General features: G+C 49.7%; 2 protein-coding genes across 2 annotated transcripts; both read left to right on the top strand.

The window, feature by feature from the left end:
* Nucleotides 1-1,858: 1,858 nt before the first annotated feature.
* LOC130536388 (cyclic nucleotide-gated cation channel beta-3-like) lies at nucleotides 1,859-16,150 on the top strand. Its single transcript, XM_057052293.1, has 38 exons — nucleotides 1,859-1,937; nucleotides 2,472-2,541; nucleotides 2,639-2,657; nucleotides 2,735-2,768; nucleotides 2,854-2,950; nucleotides 3,089-3,108; nucleotides 3,186-3,288; nucleotides 3,774-3,798; nucleotides 3,889-3,979; nucleotides 4,062-4,171; nucleotides 4,248-4,311; nucleotides 4,513-4,582; nucleotides 4,699-4,723; nucleotides 5,898-6,216; nucleotides 6,291-6,440; nucleotides 6,563-6,616; nucleotides 7,972-8,039; nucleotides 8,112-8,326; nucleotides 8,467-8,497; nucleotides 10,092-10,257; nucleotides 10,513-10,527; nucleotides 11,188-11,220; nucleotides 11,505-11,603; nucleotides 11,689-11,843; nucleotides 12,420-12,605; nucleotides 12,685-12,893; nucleotides 12,974-13,024; nucleotides 13,108-13,194; nucleotides 13,283-13,347; nucleotides 13,461-13,583; nucleotides 13,653-13,794; nucleotides 13,867-14,026; nucleotides 14,104-14,201; nucleotides 14,283-14,366; nucleotides 14,444-14,562; nucleotides 14,652-14,798; nucleotides 14,921-15,119; nucleotides 15,207-16,150. The coding sequence occupies exons 2-38, from the start codon at nucleotides 2,473-2,475 to the stop codon at nucleotides 15,369-15,371; spliced, it is 3,867 nt and encodes a 1,288-aa protein (XP_056908273.1). The 5' UTR covers nucleotides 1,859-1,937; nucleotide 2,472; the 3' UTR covers nucleotides 15,372-16,150.
* Nucleotides 16,151-16,808: 658 nt separating this feature from the next.
* On the top strand, nucleotides 16,809-21,088 carry fbxl9 (F-box and leucine rich repeat protein). The gene is given in 12 exon segments (XM_057052328.1): nucleotides 16,809-17,170; nucleotides 17,339-17,440; nucleotides 17,562-17,696; nucleotides 18,322-18,501; nucleotides 18,861-18,999; nucleotides 19,002-19,165; nucleotides 19,240-19,456; nucleotides 19,533-19,690; nucleotides 19,772-19,987; nucleotides 20,066-20,278; nucleotides 20,341-20,558; nucleotides 20,622-21,088. Coding segments are annotated over 12 exon segments (1,935 nt in total). The 5' UTR covers nucleotides 16,809-17,116; the 3' UTR covers nucleotides 20,761-21,088.
* Nucleotides 21,089-21,102: the final 14 nt, after the last annotated feature.

The following is a 21,102-nucleotide window of genomic DNA, read 5'->3' on the forward strand; positions in this document are numbered from 1 at the left end:
GCTCGTCTCTGGTGCCGTTTTTAATGAAATGCTCTTGTGACCTTGTGTGTGCCGACCCAGAATAGCTTGATTTTAGCTTTGGCCACAAGAGGGGATCCTTGACTAAACTGTATCTTTCCCACTTCCTACATTATGTACTTTTACATTAATTTACAGCCAAAAGCCCTGAATGTAATCCTTATTTCTCTTAATTCTATTGTGATACCAGTTCCGGTTCTTTTATCATCCAACCAGGAAGATGGTATTTTTATATGAATTGTATATTGTTATTGAATTATGGGCATTATTGGTGGGTTTTAAAAAAAAGTTGCACACTTTAAGAGCGTGCACGTGACGTCTGTGAGTGGTAGAAAGCACATTCCTGCCAGAGGTAATCAGGATTATCCTCCGTAACAGATCATCCAGTAGCTTTTCGTTGGAGGCTGCTCTCTCCGGCCATCATCCCGTCTCTCCTTATTGTTCTTTCCCACCACTGTGCAGCACAGTCAATGAATAACTGCCGCCTGGTGTCACGCCGCGAGGTCACGTCGCCACGTTGCACGAAGTGTTCTGGGTCTCAGCTGGTTACCGGTACTGGATCCACCTTGTGAGAAAAGATCCAGATCCCTACATCTACGTGCATGCTTTAGATTTGGGCTCCCACCCACAGTCTTGGGATCCCCTCGGACTGTCGGTTCGGTGGCTCCCATGTGTCCCGACTGCCCAAACTGCTCCCTGCCCGGCGCCGTGCCCAGATGTTCAGGGAGGATTGAGGCCACAATGGCGCTGCTGTACTCCAGCCAAGGGCCGAGGGTCTGTGTCATCATCACAGCTTATCCCCTGCTGAGCTGATAATGAGCTCTGCCAACTACAGCCAACCTCTTTATTCAATAGTTTTCCTTTTTACACCAGCTCACTCGTTTGGACACAAATATTCGTTTCTGCATGACAGTGTTGTGTTTATTTGTTCAGCTGCTGCACTGGGAGGGGGGCAGATATGGTGCAACCACATAAAAGCTAATATCACACTTCCTGTTTACTCTGTGATAAATCTAACAGGGCTTTCCTGGATCCTGTGGCTCCGCTCCACTTTTCTCTCCTGTTCAGCCTAATTTTTTTTTCTTTTCTGTCCGTGTCCTCCCTCATTGTTAAAAACGGTTAGAAACGGTTACAGTGAATCTGTATAGAGAAAATTAAGTGATGAAAGTGTTTAAAATGTAGAGCTAAAGGACCGAGAACACACGCAAACCCTTGTCTGTGCATGTAAATATGACACAAATATGCTGAATACTGATATAATCTATTACACTGTAAGTCATCAGTCAAGATTTGATCTTTATCACCTTAATATTCATCAGCTTCAACTTTAGTAAGTTCAGGGACCAAAAGCTGAAACAGAAAAGGTTCAGTCTGTCGTTATCTGTCCGCGTCTGAGAGGTTTTTAACAGGAAGTGGCCGAACCCGAGGGTTCTGAAGAAGCTTTAATTTCCTCCTCGGGCCTGAATCACCTCCTAACTGGAAAGGTTGACTTTGCGTATCTTCTCGTCCAGTCAGTGACGCAACACGAGGACGTGATCTGCACAAACGACCAGTAGCCCCACGGTCATCGACACACTGCAGTTAAAAATACAGAATTACTGATATTCTAGAACCAGATTATAGGTAAAAAGAAATATTTATTCTGAACCACTAGAGTGGCCTTGATTTCGAGGTCAGACGTGTGCAGCCTGATGAGAGTTTTTGTGGTTTCCCTGGAAACGCTGGTGTCAGTTATATGGGTGATGTTGTGGTGGACGGAGATAATCTGGCTCATGGTTCGGGATTGTGCCTTGACCTTCAGGTAGTGCTGGATAATCCCATTAGTGCCAGGCAGCCGTTGTGCGCAGTTGCAGGCGTCCCCGCACCTGTCGCCCACATCTCCGCAGCACCAGCATGCAGATGCACCTGTAGAGGCGCAGGTAAGGAATCGTCCGTGCGGAGGTAGAGGGGCGGCACGCCGGGCAGCCGTCATAGTCCAGGTTTTCTATAGATTATTGAGTTGTCTCGCGTTTCCACGGTGACCCTGACGCAACCTGCCGGACGTGTCGTCCAGTGGGCTTCGGAGTAGGAGGAGTAGGAAGCTGCCCCCCCCCTGGAGCTGGGCCGAGCAGCTAGAGTTGGCACCCTTTCGTGGACCCAGTGCCTGAAGGGATCATCTCAAGAGAATCGAAATTTAGGGCAAGAAAAGTGAAGAAAGAAGCCGGTCAGCCGGTTGTGCCGGACCGTATAAACATCATTATCGCTGAGCCGCTTGCTAAAGAAATCTGTGCACTTCTGCAGAGGCCAATTATCCACTCTGGGGGAGGTTAATCTGGGTGGAACCTTTAAGTCCTCTCTGACATTTAACCTTGATTCCTGAGTTGGTTTCAAGGAACGTTTCCAAGGGTTTGTGGTTTAATCAGTGAAAAACGTGTTTCCGTGTGTTGGTGTGCGTGTGCGTGTGTGTTCAACAGGATGTTTAACTGGGTGGTGAAAGTGGTTCCACAACCCCCTGGGGCAGATGAGGATAAGAATCCTGCTGCTGTGAGACAACACAACACACACGTTTGATCATCTATATTGTAAACTTCCTTTCTGACGTGTTTCTCTCCCTCTTCTCCATTTCACGCTCACGTCGCAGGACCCCTCCAAAAGCAAAGGTACTGAGAATATTTCCATATGATCTTCACACTGAGCACAATCGATCTAAATACATTTATTTGAACTCATCCTACAGTGACAAGTCCACCCCCGAGCAACTCGGAGGACTGGTAATGAACCTTTCATTCTGTGGCGAATCTCCTGGACTTTTTACACATGAAGACATCTTTTCTTCTTCCCTCATTCCCTCTAAAGTCAGTCCCCCACCGGGGTTTTAGGATGGCTGCCCAACGGGTTTGTTAATGCTCTGCCCCAACCGTCGGGTTCCCCCCGACCCAGCGGCGACACCAGGGTGAGTTTCATCTGCTCCAGGTTTAAAAAAAAAGAAGACATTTCTATCACTGAGCCTGAAAGAGCTGCAAAGATGAAATAATAACAGCGTTATTGGTCTGTAAATGTTAATTTTCCCTTTTATTTTTGTGCCGCTCAGCCAGGAGAGGATGGAGACAGGTGCAGTCTGCTCAGAGGGAACCATTGCTAGCATTTCTGCTATAACTATGCTATAACATATGTGCTATTCCTCCCAGCCCCGGGGTCGTGCAGTGGGTCACTCAGGGTCTGACCAAGGTGCTGCCTCAACCCGATGACAAGTACAAAGAGACCAAAGAAACCCAAGAAGAACACACAGAGGTGAGACGCAAGACGGAGCAAACAACAATGAAAGTCCAAGTTTACGGAGTTGGAAACACTAAAATGCACCAAAGGCAGAAAATTTATGGGTTTATGTTGAGAATCGACTTCAGTTCTGCTCGTTTTTCCAAGTGTCTGCTCTCCAATCTGTGAAAGAGGCCTCTAAAATAAACATGGTGACGGCAGCTTTTACTCCTCCCCGGTGAAAAGCCAGGCAGGCAGCATTATGGGCTGTAGTTTTGGTCATAAAATGATCTCATGTGGAGTTTGATGTTTATTACACTACTGAGCCTAATGAAACCAGTAAAAGGCTGCGTTGGGGGACAATAACGTGGACGTAACAGACCACCACTCCCTCCTGTGGGGCTCATACTGAGACGCTGAGTTCCAAGTGGGTCATTAAATATGGAATAAGTGTACAACAACCTCCGGGTTCCGTACTAATGACTGGACTTTAACGCTGTTTTATCCATTTTCCCCTGAAGGTGTATGAATTAGCAACAATGCCAGGTATGGTTGGGTTTTCTCTCGCTATACATTTGGTTTGAAGTGAGAGGGTCTCTCAGGTCTCAGTTATGGCCGTTCCGTCCGTCTGTGCAGACTACGATCCCCTGCCGCACATCCCGGTGGTGGAGATGGTGTCGGAGGACGAGACGTCCGAGGTGGAGAGCCTGACCCATTTCCCGCCCAAGTTAGTATCAAACACTGGATGGGTCAGAGGTGACGGACGTGCGTGAGCAGCCCCTGAACCTCACCTGTCCGTCTCTCCACAGGGTCGTCAACTGGATCAAGCAGATGGTCCCTCAGCCCGTTCTACTGCCCCCTGGTGCCGTAATTACAGAACCATCAAACAAGACATCAGCGCGTTCCTCTCTGGACAAAAGTACCAAAACACACACTAATTTAGGTGGTTTTTTTCTGGAGATTCTGAGTGTAACACACGTCTGTCCTTCCGCCAGTTATGTCCCCCCCACCTGAATCTCTCAGTGGAATCTCGTTGGACACCGACAGCAAGGTCTCAGGGTACGTGTTGTTGAGCTCTCAAATGCCTGTATTCATCAGTTCAACCATCATTTAGCTGCAAACCGAAGGTGTAAAGTTAAAGTGAGTCGCAGGGTGTTCCGGCACGAAGAGGCCGCCGACCTTCGCGCGTCTGAACACAATAAAAGTGTCCTAAGACACCTCGTGGTGGTTGAGAACTCATTGCAGCTCATCTGTTGCCAGTGTTGTCAGCTGGTTTGTGTCAGGACTGGGTCTGAAACTGCCTCAGCCTCCGACCCACGAAGAAAATGAGGTAAATTCCCTTTAAAAAAAAACAAAAAAACCCAAACCAAAAACCTGCTAATTCTAACCGGAACAGAATCAGCAATTAAAGACATAAATAAAGACATAATGTCCTTCTGTTTGCAGGGTGGAAATGAAACTCTACAGAAGGGTAGGTTGGGATTTTATTGAAGTAATTATAATTTGCTATAGCTGAACAAAACCCTTCTGGAAGGCCACATTTCCCAGTTCAACCAGTACAAATCTTGTTCATCCCAATACACGTCTACAAACATCAGACAGAATCCTTAAAGACACACTAAAACTTTGGGTCACTGGTTCAGGGCGGGCCTAACCAAACTCATCTACCCCTATTAACTATTTTAACAATTTGATTTGAATTCAGAATCCACATATTTGAAGTTTAAAGTAAAGAAAAGGCGACCAACCCTCCAGAATCTCGACCAGATCAGGGTCAGCGTGATATTTTGGAGGTTCTCCACGGGTTAAAGTACCCTGAGTGCCCCCCCCCCCCCCCCGCCCCCCCAGTAGTCACTGAAGAGGTGTTGTGGTCGGACGGCCGGAGCCTAACTCAGTCCCTCTTCTCCTTCTGTTCCAGGGGGGAAGGCGCTGCGAGCCCCTTAAACAGCAGGAGGAGCAGACTGGGCCACCGTCCGACTCAGACAGCTCACTAACGATAGACAAACACGTGCGCTGCAGCTCAGAAAACGGCAGCTTCTCGAACTTGTGCACCGTGGATGTATTACCAAGTGCACACGCACACCTTAGATGTGTCTTGTCCTTCCTTTTCCTGATCCTGTTGCCATTTTTATATCCAGCAGAGTAACCGTGAGGGAAAATAAGTACGTGATTTACGTTAAATACACGGTCTTGTGTGTTTCTGTTTACGCGTAGGCAGAAATCTGGGGCAAAGAATTGAAGGGCAGCTAAATTTATTTATTATTGAGTTGGTTACAAAGCTCTGTGTTTCTATTATATTATATATTCTATATTTAGTAGAAATCCAATAGAAATCCAATCTGATCTACAGGTTTGAACTGTGAAATGTGGCCTGGAGAATCTCATGTTAGCCATAATGGTGGTCAAATTCCAGTAGCACCCAAGATCACTGCATAATAAAGATTCTATGAAATAATTTCTGTGTTATCGGTATTCTTTTACACATAAAGATGCACTACACTTGCATCTTTATGACTCAGCAAAATTCTGGCTGAAATGAAGATTAGTTTTACCCAATACGAGGGTTAAGCCCAGCTTTAGAACGACCGTCCATGCGAGCTAAACCTGCTCTTTAGACCACATCTGATCACGCTTTGTCATCCCAGCTGCACCTTTATCCAAACTTAAGCCTGACATGGTCCTGGAGGACGTGGAGTCGGACAACGAGTGCCAACCAAAGGCTGCAGCGTCCCTGATGATGCCGCCGTTGGAGAAGTCCAACGCACAGCAGGAAATCAAAGAGCAGATGAGGTCCAGTTCGCAGCAGCAGCAGAGCTGTGCTGCCAGCTCCAAGCAGGCGCCCTCGGAGAACGTGTCCAAAACGTCTCAAGAAGACGCCGAGACCCAGACGGGCCGCTGGACACCCTTTATTCAGAGCATCAAGAAGGAGGCGGAAGACGAGGCTCTGGCCACCATGGAGGAGCGGTAAGATCTAAAGCGGGTGTGAGGAGTGTTCGCCGCGCGGCACAACGACGTCGGGCTGTCTTGTGTCTCTGAAGGCTGCTGCAGGAACGGCTGGACATGGTGCGCCTGGCTGAGGAGGTGGCCCGACAGACGGCCGAGTCCACCGTCAGACAGATGACCACGGGGAGCCAGTCCATCAAGTTCTCTCTGGGAAGCCAAGAACTGCTGCAGGACTCGGAACCTGAGTAAGACCCGTATGTGTGTGCGTGTGTGTGTGTGTGTGTGTGTGTGTGTGGTGTGTGTGTGTGTGTGTGTGTGTGTGTGTGTGTGTGTGGCCATTATTGTGAAAGGTGTGTGTTTTGCTCAGGATACCTGCTCTACAAGAAGAGGAGGGCGAGCTGAACCAGAGAGATGTCGCAGAGTAAGAACACATTTAAACGCTCTTAAAATCTGATTTTCACCGTAACAAAAACAAAAGATCTGATGTGAAGTGACAGTAAAAACCTTCGCAAGCACAGACCTTAGAAATAATAACGATTAACAATAAAGGGGGATTCAGTTCAGTATTTTTTTATTTCTTTACGATGCATTTAGGCGTCTGTCTGTGGAATGGAAACACACCAGAATAGCGTTACCAGTACCACCAGTACCACCAGTGTAAATCTCGCTGTTAGGCTCATCCAGCAGCTGTCTTTTGGACCTCTTTAATCCTCCGGGTCCTTGTTGTGAGGCTACATCCACAGCATCACGCGGTTGCCATAGCGACCCCCGCTTCCGCTGGGACCAGGCCGCCCCATCCTCCCCCATCATTACCTCAACGGTATCAAAAGTGATGGGGGGGTAATCTAATCTTTTAACATCTTATTTTTTATCATCATTTATTTTGTTAACGAATTTTGAAAAAGTGCGTGTTGCCGCGACGCTCGCGAGCGTTTGCGTCGGTTCCGCGCACGTGAACGTCGGCAGCTAAAGTGAGTATCGCCAAATAGCACTTTGTCGTACTATATACAGGATATAAATATGCTTATAGATTCAAAGTAGCTGCGTCACAACGTGAGGAAAAGTTGGGCCCAAATTCGGCGACGTGTTTTTGTTCGTGTCCTGCTTTTAAATGCGCGTTTGGTGCGTTTTTGAGGGAGATTTTAGCCGGTCTGAAGCGTTTAACGACACCAGGAACTACGTAGTCGCTAAAAGCTCATCGTGCTCGTACAGGCAACAGGTGCTTCACATTTTATTCTGTTCATTAATGTGTAACTAGGTGAAGCAACGACGGGACCATTTAATTGTAACGTCTCAGTTAGAATAAAAAGGCGTAATAAACCGCAAAATGTCGCCTCAGGTTTTTGCGCCGTCGCCTGTATCTCGGTGCACAGGTGTCCAACGCTGCATAAGATGTCATTGATTAAAAGAAATGTTGCACTTCTGTTGGTGCAACAGGCGGCAAATGCTGCAAAATCGTGCTTTTTTCGGTTTTAGAGGGGAGGAAGACAACAAGACTGGTGTCAGAGAGGGTCTGAAATGAACCGCCGGGGAGTAAACGCACTTATTAATAAATAATAAAATAAAATAAGAACATTACGGATAGTTTTTCACAAACAAATCGTCTTCTGAACACTGTCACAAGGGTAAACTATCAATGATAATCTAACAGTTCCCATGCTACAATGTTGAGAATGCAGATTACAAAGCCTCTTATCTCATTTTTAACTTCACACTTACTATATTGGAAAGATCTGCCGGTTGTAGGACTATTTTATCTCTTGTCTCGTCCTGTAGGGAGCTGCAGAACTTTGCTGAGGAGCAGCAGAACATAGACGTGATCCAAGAACCTACCGCCCAACCTGGTAACGGTTTTATTCCTAGTTTTAGGTGCATTCTTTCAGGTCAGTTAGTCATTCTTTTCTGTGACGCTTAAGACCTCGAGCTGAAGGAGGACGCAGAGCCGCCGCAGACCTCACCGTCTCCACCTCCAGGTCCTGAATCAGCGCAGCCCTCTGAACCAGAGCCTCAGCCAGAACCAGAACCCCACCCAGATACTCAGCCAGATACTCAGCCAGCAGAACCCGTAACCCAGCAGCCACAGAAGACAGAGGACGGCCACAGCCCCCAGGCTGACAAAGCTCCAAGCAAAGTGCGTTTATTGCTCAAACATGCAGAATATTTGATGATTTCTACCTTTGTTTGAACCATTTCCTGCCATATCTATTCAAGACTTTCCTGGTGTGAACGTTGAATGATGCTGACTCCTCATGTGCTTGCTGTTATTGGTAGGAGGAGGAGGATGCTGGGGAGGACTGTGGAGGTATGTACGTCAGCATGGAGCTCTTGCTCTTTTTGGAGCATTCTATAGGGGACCATAGCTGTTATGATTCGGTCCACATGAGTCTTTTTCCTGGATGTCAGCTCCTAAACACAGAAGAGGCTTTTTAGTTTTCACTTGCTCGCGCTGAGACAATTACAACAGAGTTTGGTTTCACATTTTATGTCGTCGCTCGAGAAGTCCCACGTTGCTGTTTTCTGATAGGCTGCTTCAGCCATTTAATCTCTTGAGCGTGCTCTTCCGTTGCCTGTGACTATAAATCTGCATATCCACCTGTCTCCTCTGTAGCTCCAGTCAGCTGTGACGCCTTTAAGAGCTGCCTGATGCGCATCCCTCACACCTCTGAGTGCCTTGGCAACATCAACGCATTTTTTAAAGAGAACGGCATTTCCCGCCCGGCATTACCCTCCATGCCTAAGCTACCCACCCAGCTGTCTGACCTTACCAAGTATTTACCCTCCATTCCCCCCGAACTGCGCCAAGAGTTTTCCCAGATCAGACTCACACAGGTCCCCAGGAACATCGGCCAGACCTTGGCCGAGTTCATCCCCAAAAGCCCCGAGGGCTCGGTGGGCCCCAGTCTGTCCGGCCTGTACCAGAGCTGTGCAAACATCCCGCAGAGGTTCTCCCAGGTTCCTGTCCGAACGCAGCAGTACTTCCTCAACGTCCAGAAACGTCTCAACAGCCTTATGCCTCAAGATGCCTAAAAAGCAACAACAACAGCAAGAACAGGAGCGCGACCGCACTCAGCAAGACGTGGAACTGACTTGGTTTATTTGCCACTCCCCTCTCCCTTCTCAGCACCCCCATCTCCGATCGCGCTCCCCATCGCCGTCCTCCCTCAGCGGTAGCGTTCTCGAGTTGCCCAACGTGCCGTCCTATCCGCGTCTCCCGCCCATCGTCAGCCCCCCCTCGAAGCAGCTCGGCTCGCTGTCCCGCCAGCTGTCTGGTGTCTCTAACCCGGCCTTCTTCATTGAAGATGACCCAGACTTTTCAGCAGTAAGACCCACAGGTGAATCAGTGGTTCAGTGTCGTCGTACGATTAGTTTAGAGCAGTGGTTCCCAAACTGGGGGGCGCGCCCCCTAGGGGGGCGCAGTGAAACTGCAGGGGGGCGTCAAAGAATTTCCTGCTATAAACTCCAGTCCAGTAAAACACAATAAAAACTCCAATAAAAAGTCATATGTACATATTTTAGAAAGAAAACATCTTTATGTATTATTTAATTTATTCAAAACAAAGGAGGTGCGATTGATTTGGGGTGGGTGGGTGGCAGTGAGGGGTGGGGGGCTTACAATGTTCTTATATCATCAAAGGGGGGCTTGAGGAAAAAAAGTTTGGGAACCACTGGTTTAGAGTTTTTTTCTGATCAGCTCAAATGTCAATAATCACCACAGTACATTTAAGAAGAAGGGGAAAAGGCAGACATGTACTGGGATGAACAGATGACAGGAAAATGGTCTTTCACGCCGCTCCGCTCCGCTCCTGCTTGTAACGGCCGAGCGCTTCCACCTGCAGCCCCGCGGTCGCCGTGTTAATGAGGCCCTTCGTTAATCAGTCTGTGCCTTTCAACTTCAGAGAGCTCGAGCCTCAGCCTCCGTCCTTCGGTCAACGTTGAAGACGTCGACTCAGAGCACGAGAGAGGCGGAGGGGAGGGACTCGGCAGCGTCCCCAAAATCCTCACTCAGGACCCCAAGCTTACGACCCTGACTGTACCCGTGAACCCCTCTGGAAGTCGTCAAAGGTAGGAACCGGTACATTCTGCAAACCACTAGTACAACATTTAAAAATGTCGATACATAATTACATGATGTCGTTTCTAACGTCGATGTAATAACAGAAAAAAATATGGATCCCTTCCATTTTTCCCAATTCCCCCCATTTTCTTAGACGTAACACGAAATTGCCACAGACGAATGTTGATATCTTATTTCACGCCGAGAAAGCTTTTAATTTTGATGAGAAAAAATGTTTTTCTCCCCCCTGCTTTTAATTCCAGCAAAGCAGACAAAGAGTAAGGACACTGCACCAACCACACCAGCGACACAGTGCACGTGCATGGCACAAATATGGCTGCATTTTTACATTAAAGCAACACAGACCCTCACACCACGCTTCTCTGCTTGCATTTCCATCCAAAATGAGACCCATTTAACCAAATGGCGGACAATTTCCCAGCAAGTTATCATAATCACATCGAGGTGGGAAAACATTTCCGGTTTGAAAAAGAAAAACCAACAAATGCATCATTTTGGAACGAAAAGCTTCCTATTTTTCCTGCCTATTGTTGTTTGAAATGGACCTGCTGCCCCCTTCTGTCTGTTGTGCAGTTCCTTTGTGTTTAGACTCGTGTGTCCTGCAGGAAACGAGCCTCCTGTCACTGAATATTCCTGCTGCCGCCGACACACGGCGTTCCTGCAGAACACAGAGAGTTTGTTAAAGGAGCCGCTGTGAGCTAAAGCTGTTGTGTCTCGAGTGTGTTGTGTTACTGTGCTGCACGTCTGCACGGCTTCTTGCACGGCTGCTGTATGGATATTGTCATGACGTAGCAAAAGTCAATAAACAGATGCATCACAGTTGTTGCTGTTGAATCCTCACTGAGTCGCAGATCTTCACCTGCACTAACACACACTGTCTTACACACACTCGCTTCGCCCGACGCGACTTTTCATAGGGGAAGAACTCAGCGGACCATCTGGACAAAGATGTAAGATCTCTAAGCGTAATTTTCCTGGCTCATTTAGTGTCCGTCTCATTATCCGCCCAGTCTGTCCGCTGAACCATCTCCATCCACCACCGTTCACTCCTTCCCCCAGTAAAGCTTCTTTCTGGGCTTCAGAAGCTTCAAATCGTTACAACTATAACTTCATTTTGAACATTTGTCATCATATTTCTTCAGCTTTGGCACATAAGTTAGCCCACGTATCATCACAGCGAGTCATTTTGAGTTAAATAAAGGGACCAAAGATGTCACTCTGTCCACGTTAACAGCAGGAGGCTACACTCCCAAAGTGAAGACGATGACTATGAGCTAACTGCCCCAATCCGAGCCTGGACGAGCCAGTCCAGCCTCCACAGCAACGAGGACACGTGAGCGTCGCCGAAACACGTCTGCGAGCGTGTGCACGGTGAGACGCTGCTAACAATCTGCCTTGTTTTTGGTTCCACACTCTAGGCTTAAAGATCGTCCAGCTTCCTCGGCCAGTCAGACCAGTGCTGTGATCAATGAGCGTCTTCAAGAGCTGGTCCGGATGTTCAAAGACAGAACCGAGAAGGCCAAAGAGAAGCTGATCGACCCCGACACCTCCGACGATGACAGCGTCGTCCCATGTGAGGGCCTTTTCTCACACGCGGCTGCCTGTTTTGTCGTGCGGTGGAACAAACGCCACCAGTCCCGACAGAAACGGGAGCGACCCAAGTGTGGTGCTGTGTTATAGTTTTCTTTATTTCCAGGTTAAAAGTGTCCAGCGGAGAAAATCTCTGCTCGTTAATCTCCCACACACACTGAACCGCTGTACGTAAGCTAAAATCTACCGCTCCTCAGACACAGGTGACACAGACACAGGTGAGAAGCACTGCAGTGGTGGCGTCTTCTCGACAGAGGTCCCTCCGTCCTCCCAGTAGTGCTGCCAACAGATTCCTCTCATCCTCCCTCTTCGTTAGTTGATCTCTTCCTTTGTACTTATTACAGTTTATTGTCCCTCTGTCCCTCTATGTGCTCCAACATGATTTGGCTTGTGGTCACGCAGAGACGTCTGTGTGCTATCTTGGTTTGTTGCTGGCTTTTTAGATCAGGTTGACCTTTTTTTATTCGGGATCTGATGTTTTAGTATCGGGGGTTCGGCTCACGTTAACAGGGTGTGGACCCGCGTGTGTTTGCTCATGTTTTCCATCACCTCCCTTCAGCTCCTCCCCAGGGTTCAGCTCCTGAACCCGGTGCTGAGAGTGCCCCATCAGGAGGAGGAGGAGGAGGAGGAGGGATGGAGAGCGCCACAGAGGAGGGGCCGCCCAGCAGCCGTAAGGCGAAAGCCTTTCGGTGGATTCGGGGCTGTCTGCACTACCGCTTCCCGGCCAGCATCGACCCTTTCACCAGTGAGAGCCCGGCCCGATACAGTAGTGCTGAACTATCCTGCCCCCCCCATCCCTCCTATTTCTATTCTTCTTTTACCAGACCTGATGTACGTGCTGTGGATGATGCTGGTGTGCCTGGCGTGGAACTGGAACGTGTGGTTCATCCCAGTCCGCTGGGCCTTCCCCTACCAGACCCCAGACAACATTTACTACTGGCTGCTGACCGACTACCTGTGTGACTTCATTTACATCATGGACATCACCGTCTTCCAGCCTCGGCTGCAGTTTGTCCGCGGAGGGGACATCGTGGTGAGAGCCGTGACAGTAGATCCCACCAGATCCGGTATCTGCCGCGGTGTTGTTCAGGACGTGGTTTGTTTGTTTTACAGTGTGATCAAAAAGAAATGAGAAAGAACTACATGCAGACAAAACGCTTTAAAGTAGGTGGCTCCGCTTTCTTCCGGGTTTTGGGGGCATTTTGTGCCGATGTCGGGGTGACGTCGTATCTTCTCTGGTCGTTCAGCTCGACGTTGCCAGCCTCGTTCCTCTGGAGCTCTTCTATTTTAAAACTGGCATCAATCCTCTGCTGCGCCTGCCCCGGCTGCTGAAGGTCGCCTCCCCTTTACAGCATCTACGGCCTCTCCCGGCTGTCGCTGCGCTCGCTCATTTGCGTTTGTTCTCCGTGAATTCCCCCACAGATCAACTCTTTCTTCGAGTTCAACGAGCGTCTGGAGGCCATTTTGACCAAAGCGTACATCTACAGGTCCGCTGCCACACGATCACAGCTCCTTACCCTTCTTTCCTCTGAGCGTGACCCTCTTGGGACACCGATGAATCCTGGTTTGGGGTGTCACTGACAACCTGTGTCTCCCGCAGGGTGATCCGAACCACCACGTATCTCCTTTACTGTCTCCACTGCAACGCCTGTTTGTACTACTGGGGCTCTGCGTTTAACGGGCTGGGATCGACCCAGTGGGTGTACAACGGTGAAGGCAACAGGTGAGTGGGGTGGACACGCGCCCTCAGACGATTCACGGGTCTGATTCTTCCCGTTTGCTCTCTCCTCAGCTACATCCGCTGTTACTACTTTGCGGTGAAGAGCTTGATCACCATCGGCGGGCTGCCGGACCCCACCACCCTGTTTGAGATTGTTTTCCAACTCATCAACTACTTTGTTGGCGTTTTCGCCTTCTCCATCATGATGGGGCAGGTGTGCAAAGAACTTCTTTTTTTTTTTTTTTAACTCATTCTAGCGTGCCGAACCTGTTCTTCCGTCTCTCAGATGCGCGACGTGGTCGGTGCCGCCACAGCGGGCCAGACGTACTACCGCACGTGTATGGACAACACTATTAAATACATGTCCTCCTATCGCATCCCCAAAGACGTCCAGAACCGAGTCAAAACCTGGTACAACTACACCTGGCAATCGCAAGGCATGCTGGGTAAGCTGAACATTCCGCGAGGCGAGAGGACTCGTACGGGCACGTGCACTCACCAGACACTGACTCCTGCCCCACAGACGAGCAGGAGCTGCTGACACAGTTGCCCGATAAGATGCGTCTGGACATTGCTATAGATGTCAACTACTCCATCGTCAGCAAGGTTCCTCTTTTCCAGGTACGGAGGTCAATATTATCAGAACCTCCTCCGACGCCGGGGGAAGCGGATTTTGCTCTTATTGTCTCTTCCTGTTGAAAGGATTGTGAGAGGCAGATGATCTTTGACATGCTGAAGAGCCTGCGCTCTGTGGTTTACCTGCCCGGGGATTACGTCTGCAGGAAGGTACACGCGGCCTGCACACCTGCGCAGCGGACACCTGCGAGGTTTTCACGACGTGTGCGCCCTCCTCTTCCCCTCAGGATGAAGTCGGTCGGGAGATGTACATCATAAAAGCTGGGGAGGTGCAGGTGGTCGGAGGACCGGATGGAAAGACGGTGTTCGTCACGCTGAGGGCAGGATCGGTCTTTGGAGAGATCAGGTGAGGACGCGGGCCACAAAAATCATCAAAAAACATGGTGGAGATTCTAATTTTATCCACTTCACAAACAAAACGTCTGTGATTGGCAGTTTGCTGGCAGTGGGTGGGGGGAACCGCCGCACAGCGAATGTAATCGCTCATGGCTTTGCTAATCTCTTCATCCTGGACAAAAAAGACCTGAACGAGATCCTGGTCCACTACCCCGAGTCCAAGAAACTTCTCCGCAAGAAGGCCAGGTTAGACCCGTACGGGCCCACGCGTTATAAGTCTGTGTTCTCGATCAGAACTGTCTCGTTGCTGCTGCTGCTGCGCTTGTGTGTCTTTATTCATGTGATCAAAGTCCTGGTCCGAATCACAGGAAGATGCTTAATAAAGGAAAGAAACCTCAGCCCAAAGAAGAGAGTAAGAGCCGCCCTCAGGCCCCAGCCGCTGCCGTTAAGCCAGAGACCCCCAGGCTGCTGAGAGCAGCCCTGGAGGTGTCGGAGAGGTCGTCCGGGCTGAAAGGAGCTCTGGCTAAAGTCAAACAGAAGACCAACAAGCTCAGCATCTCGTCACAGGTGACCGCACACAGAACCCGGGCAAAGCCAAATAAGACCGCAGACGCCAGACCGGCGCGTGACTCCGCTTCACTCGTTCTCTTCCAGCCCTCCTTCTCCTTTTCCCTGCCTCCCCCGTCTCCCACCTCCAGCTGCGGGCCAGACAGCGACGCCGAGACGCCGACGCCCACGTTTGCCAGCTCCACATCCTTTCGCTCGGCTTCCGGTTGCCACGATGACGACACTCAGGCCCCGCTTTCTGCTTCACGGTGACACAAACACCAAAGGGTTGCAGGTTCCACCTTTAAGGAGGTTCCTCTTGAAGCCTGACTATAGAATACTATGTATCACATAGGTATCAACTCTGATCTGCCTTATGGAGCCCTGCGCTACGTCCTCATCACTGTCTACACTGACTGGATGGATTCTCTGTAGACAATGATGGGAGGAAATGTTTTTGCTGTTGTTGTTGTCCGCCCGTTTGACTTGAATGTACATTTTTCCTCAAGTATTGTTTTGTTTTTTTAAAGCCGTCTTGCTGGTGTTACTAGTTTATAGCAATATTTTTACAAGATGTTCTAAAAACTTTGCTTTGTACAGGTTGTAAATGTGATAAATGTACATTCACGATCATTTGAAATTGACCCAATTTTGTGTAGCTTTTTCAATTGGAAAAAAACAGGGTTTTTTTAATCATGCTTTCATTTTAATATTTTTTTAAACATAATAAATCTACCTGTGTCATTAATATTTAGAACAGTCATGATTTATATTTTGCTGAACTACTTTATGAGGCACATAGCATCTAATTAATATCTGTGATCAGTAATTTAGAATATTGTACGATGTGTTCTTTGTATATAGATTATTTCATTGTTTGAATATTGATATTTGCTACAGCCTAAAAGGGCCATTAACCCAGCTAACTATACTGCCAGGTTATCTGTAGAAATGTGTGTGTGCGTCCTGCTTATTTCTCACAGACATTGAATGTTTAGAAGCTTTATGCTGTCGCTGTCGTGTTAATAAAAAATAAACGTCTTGGATTTTTACGGGCGGTCTTTAATGACTACTTAAATACATAGACAGCAGCCTTACAAATGGAGATAATAAGAACCACAAACCAAAATAAGAACCCGCATCATGTTTATTTAGTCTTACTGGCCGTTCTAGTTTTAGATCTGTACCAAAATCTGTCCTTGGATCAATCAAATCATGAAACTTGTTTGTAATAAATGGATGTGTAACAGGTGGTGTACGAGCAGAAAAGACTCAGAACCAATGGGGATTTTAAACGTTTGCTGGAACTCTGGCAGACAGACGCACAGGTCAATAACACAGTGGGAGACGGCTGGGTCAGGGCAGGCAGGGGTTCGGTACCACAGAGGTGGTTCACAGGTGTGCACAGGTGAGTTGAGTAGACTGAGGAGGGGGCGCAGCTGGCAGGAACAATGGAAAAATCCTGAGGGTTGGAAGACTGAACTGTATCCAATGAGTCCCAACTAAATCGTTTATAATTAATACTATTGTTTGAAAGTGAAACTTTTTTTTTTTTGCAGTTGGATATTTCATTTTAAAACATGCAATCTAAAAGCTACAAGCTACAGTTTTACCATACTGATAAGAAATAATAGCAGGGTTAGAATAAATCAAAACGCCGACCGTCCAATTCGAACTTCCGGGAATCAAAACCTTACACTAAAACTACGCTTCCCATGTTGCTTTGCGGCGACAGAATTATGCGCCGGCGTTCCCTCATCCGACTGAAGCAGTAATCAATAACCTGTCGTAGGTCGCTTATTTCGATGAAAACACACGGGGAGGGTCTTCTCTTACTGCCCTTTATCCTAAATCTAGCAGCGTTATCGACTAGTGATCCGGAAAAGAAAAATCACGCGCTAGCATTTTAGCTTAAAGCCCGACGCAGAAGACTTTTAAGTAGTGCAGGTAGCTAAAGTTAGTGATTTGATTCACCTGTGGCGGACCGAGACCTTCATGAGGCGGGGAGGGGATCTGAGATGGAAGACTGGGATGGAGAGAGCCTTGTAGAAGCCCCTGAGTTGCCTCTGGAGGTGAGACAAACCCCGATTTCTATGTATTCATTAAGAAAAGGACGCTTTTATATTGACAGTACGTCCTCCAACACTTCCTGTAATAACGTCCTACATTGTGCAGACGTTCAGCCTCAAATCAAGTCCCATCGGACGGTAAAATGCTTGATTCTAATCTCTTTTTTGCAGGTGGTAGTTTATATCCTGAGTTTTCTCCGTAGCTCGGACAGAAAGGAAGCTTCACTGGTTTGCCGCAAGTGGTACAATGCTAGTCAGGATCTTCAGTTTCAGGTGAATCACTTCAGACAGGAGTCACACATCACATTATCATACATTTGGATGATCAAATCTAAAAAGTGAACCAGTCTTCAGAATGCCTGGGTTGAGCCCGTGTTTGCTCTCCTTCCTGCAGAGGAATGTTACGTTCAGCTTTCCAGCTTCCGCCTCGTCCCTGGAGCTGATCCGGGGCCTTGGGAGAAGGTCACGCTGCAGGCTAAGCATCAGCCAGCTGGATGGATTCAGCATGTCCAGACGGCTGCTTCAGGAGGTGCAACACACGGTCGTGACGATCAGAAACGCTTCCCTGCCTTCGACGATGGTTGAAAGGATGACTGGAGAGGCTAGAGTAGAGCGCCGGACCATCCGAGTTTAGGAAGTTAGGTTGAGTAAAACAACAACGTGGCTTTCGTCTTACGGCCTTTGCTCTCCTATAACGGCTCCATTTACCTCCTCTGCCACACGCGTCCTCTCTGACTTACTGCCAGCCGTTAGTTTAGCTTCTTGGTTTCGTAATAACCAGTTCATTCGACCGTATTCACACCTTTTAGCCTCTGGATGACCATCGATAGCATTCTATCACTTGGGTGTATGCTAATCATCTAGCAATGATGCTGACTAGGAGTCCGAACTTGTCACATCACGGTCCAAAGGTCAGCTCAACTGTAAAACTTAATGACACTAATTACAGAACACTGTGGGCTTTTTTGTTGCCTAGAAGTGATAGAAACTGGAAGGAGAACCCCGCCTAAAATGAGGGTTGCTATAGAAATCGTGTCCCACATCCCATTTCCATTGTTTCCCTTCAGCCTTATCGCCCAACTGTTCCGCCTCACTTCCCCATCTTCATTTCAGACTGTTATTCTTTAAACGTTTCCCCGTCCACCTCTCCTCAGGTGGGTGCGTGCCTGGGACCAAAGCTGGAGAGCCTGGCCCTGCCCGGCAGCAGCATCACCGAGGCCTCTCTGCTGGCCCTGCTCCCGTGCCTCACCTCCCTCCGGCGGCTGGACCTCGGGGGTCTGGACAGCCTCTTCATGTCTGGAGCTTTCCTCTCCAGGGAGGAACACCGGCGGCAGGTGCTCTGGATAGCTCGTCATGCTCCTCCGCTCTGATGCCTCTGGCTCCATTTAGCTCTTTAGTTAGCATCATGTGGCTTCTCACGAGTGCCTGGAGGCCAGTTAGTGCCTCGGTCACATGTTGCTGTAGTCGTGCAGCAACATTTAGCTTTAGCTAGGTTATTAGCATCAGAGCCTCTGCCGTGTGCCTTCATCCGTGCACCTAAAACCCCAACTGTGACCCCCCCCAACTCATTGTGTTTTATGTTGAACGTGTGTGTTTATGCAGTTGAAAGCGTAAGTGGTTCCTGTTTGAAACGGATCATCACACTCTTGTCTCCGTGGCGACGTCGATCCCTCCGTTTGCGCCTCCCTTGCAGGTCCGGTTGGCCCTGTCCGGTTTGGAGGAGCTGGATTTGTCGGATCTTCGCTACCTCTCCGACCTCACGTTCAACCGTCTCACCGGCTGCACGCCGCGCCTCCGCCGCCTTTCGTTAGCCGGGTGCCACATCGCCTTCGAGTCGACCCGTACCGGGGCTGCCCGGTGGGCGCCGTGGAGGATTCGTCGGCGCTGCTGTCGCTGAGGAACCTGCGGAGGCTGCTGACGGAGCTGAAGCTCACTCTGGTCGCTCTGGACCTGAGCAGAACCTCCATAAGTCCAGAATCTCTTCGCTCCATCGCACAGGTCAGGATACTTCAGATTGCAGTCGTGTCTCTATTTTGTGAAATAATTAGACTTTGAATGCCACCGTGTTGTAGGTGCAGGGTTTGGTTTTAGAGGAGCTGTGTCTTCATGGCTGTAAGGAGCTAACGGACTACTCGGTGGAGGCTCTGGTGAAGCACCAGCCCGCCCTGCAGAGACTGGACATCAGCGCCTGCACCGAGCTGACCAACAGGTCCGTGGAGGCGGCGGCACACGGCCTGAGGAGGCTGACGCACCTCTCGCTCTCCGGCGACTGGAGGATAACAGAAAAAGGTGCTCGTCCTCGTATCAACCGCAATAGTCCTTTTGGACCCCCTCTTTACGCTGAGGGGCCTCATGTGGGCCGCAGGTGTCGCCGAGCTGCTGTCGGTGAGGACGCTGAAGAGCCTGAACCTGTCCGAGTGTCTGCACATCAGCGGGACGGAGATGATCAAAGGTTTAAATTGCTCCGGCGCTGCCAGAGCGCAGCTGGAGTCCCTGAACCTCAAAAGCTGCATCTACGTCAGGGTGAGTCACGTTCTGGGTTCGCCCTGTGCCGGGGCGGGGGAAAAAAAAAAAAAGAGTGAGCTGCTCCTTGCGTCTCTTCAGGATTTCGCGGTGTTGTCTTTCACTCGGCACCTCGGGGAGACGCTCCGCGAGCTGGACCTGACGTCCTGCGCCAACCTGACCGACCTGTCGGCGTGCTCCATCGCCGCTCACCTTCGGAAGCTTGTGGTTCTGCGGCTCGCCAGGTGCAAGGAAATCACCGACTGTGGGCTGCTGGGCGTGGCAGAAGCCACCAGGAACAACGCTGAGCAGGAGATGGTGAGACTGACGGGGGGGGGGGGGGGGGGCGAAGCGAAGCGGCTAAACGTTAGCATCATTTCTGTTGCTGCTCAACAGGGGGACGAGGGTCCGCGGTTCACTGGGACCTTTGGCATCATGGGCTTCTTCAAGCCTCCTCGCCTGCCCTTTGAGGAGCGGCCCAAGGTGGTGACGCAGAACGACTTGGACCAGTTCCGGAATCACCCCGGGGCGTCTTTCTTGGCCCTCAGCAGGCTGGAGGAGCTGGACCTCTCGGCCTGCCCCAAGCTGACCGACAGCAGCATCACTCAGGTGGGTGTGCGGCGTTGCCTTCAGGCTGAGTCCACTTATCAAGGCTCTGCGTCTCCGGGCAGGTGGTGCGTTACCCCGACCTCCGCTCTCTATCCCTGACGGCGCTGACCGAGATCACGGACGCCAGCCTGGTGTCGGTGGCGCGGCACTGCCGCAGCCTCACCAGCTTGGCTCTCAGCTACTGCCCGGGGGTCAGCGACCGCGGGGTCGCCCAGGCGGCGCCGCACCTCCACCGGCTGCAGCACCTCTACCTCTCCTGTTGTGACAACGTGACTGACAGGTGAGTTCCCCCCACGTGGCCTCTGGACCATCCTCTCTCTGACCTTTGACCCCGCCCCTCCAGGTCCCTGTTCCTGCTGCTGCAGCACTGCGGCCGTCTCCGAACGCTGGACGTTTCCAGGTGCAGAAGCATCGCCAGCACCACGGTGGATTTCCTTCAGTCACAGCTGCCTTTCCTGGAGAGTCTCCACTACTCAGTCTGACCACTTCACCAAGGGATCTACTGGATTACTTTGTTGTAATCTCTCTGTCTTTGGGGGGCCTGGCACCTCCCCCTGCTCCCAGAACACCTTCCAAGTTTTGTCTGTGCTGGGACTTGAACCAGGAACCTTCTGCTTCTCAGCTCAGCCGCCCAACAGACCGAGCTACTGCCGCCCCCCTCCTCTAACGCCTGTCACCAATACCCTTTTAAACTAGTCAAAATCATTGACTCTAACCCTTTTAAGCTCATAACCACGGAAGTTGAACTGAACCGTGCGAGAAAAGTCACCTTTTGGCTCATATTTAAGAAATAAAGCAAAAGACTTAAAACTTAGAAGGAAAGA

This window comes from Takifugu flavidus, chromosome 13, assembly GCF_003711565.1.
Source record: "Takifugu flavidus isolate HTHZ2018 chromosome 13, ASM371156v2, whole genome shotgun sequence".
Lineage (NCBI taxonomy): Eukaryota > Metazoa > Chordata > Actinopteri > Tetraodontiformes > Tetraodontidae > Takifugu > Takifugu flavidus.

What these genes read in the sequence shown, in the direction of transcription:
- LOC130536388 (XM_057052293.1), top strand. Translation starts at nt 2,473, where the DNA reads ATGTTTAACTGGGTGGTGAAAGTGGTTCCACAACCCCCTGGGGCAGAT. An exon ending in AACCAGAGAGATGTCGCAGA is followed by an intron (nt 6,617 to 7,971) that starts GTAAGAACACAT and finishes CTCGTCCTGTAG; the next exon opens with GGAGCTGCAGAACTTTGCTG. An exon ending in GCAAGGTTCCTCTTTTCCAG is followed by an intron (nt 14,202 to 14,282) that starts GTACGGAGGTCA and finishes TCCTGTTGAAAG; the next exon opens with GATTGTGAGAGGCAGATGAT.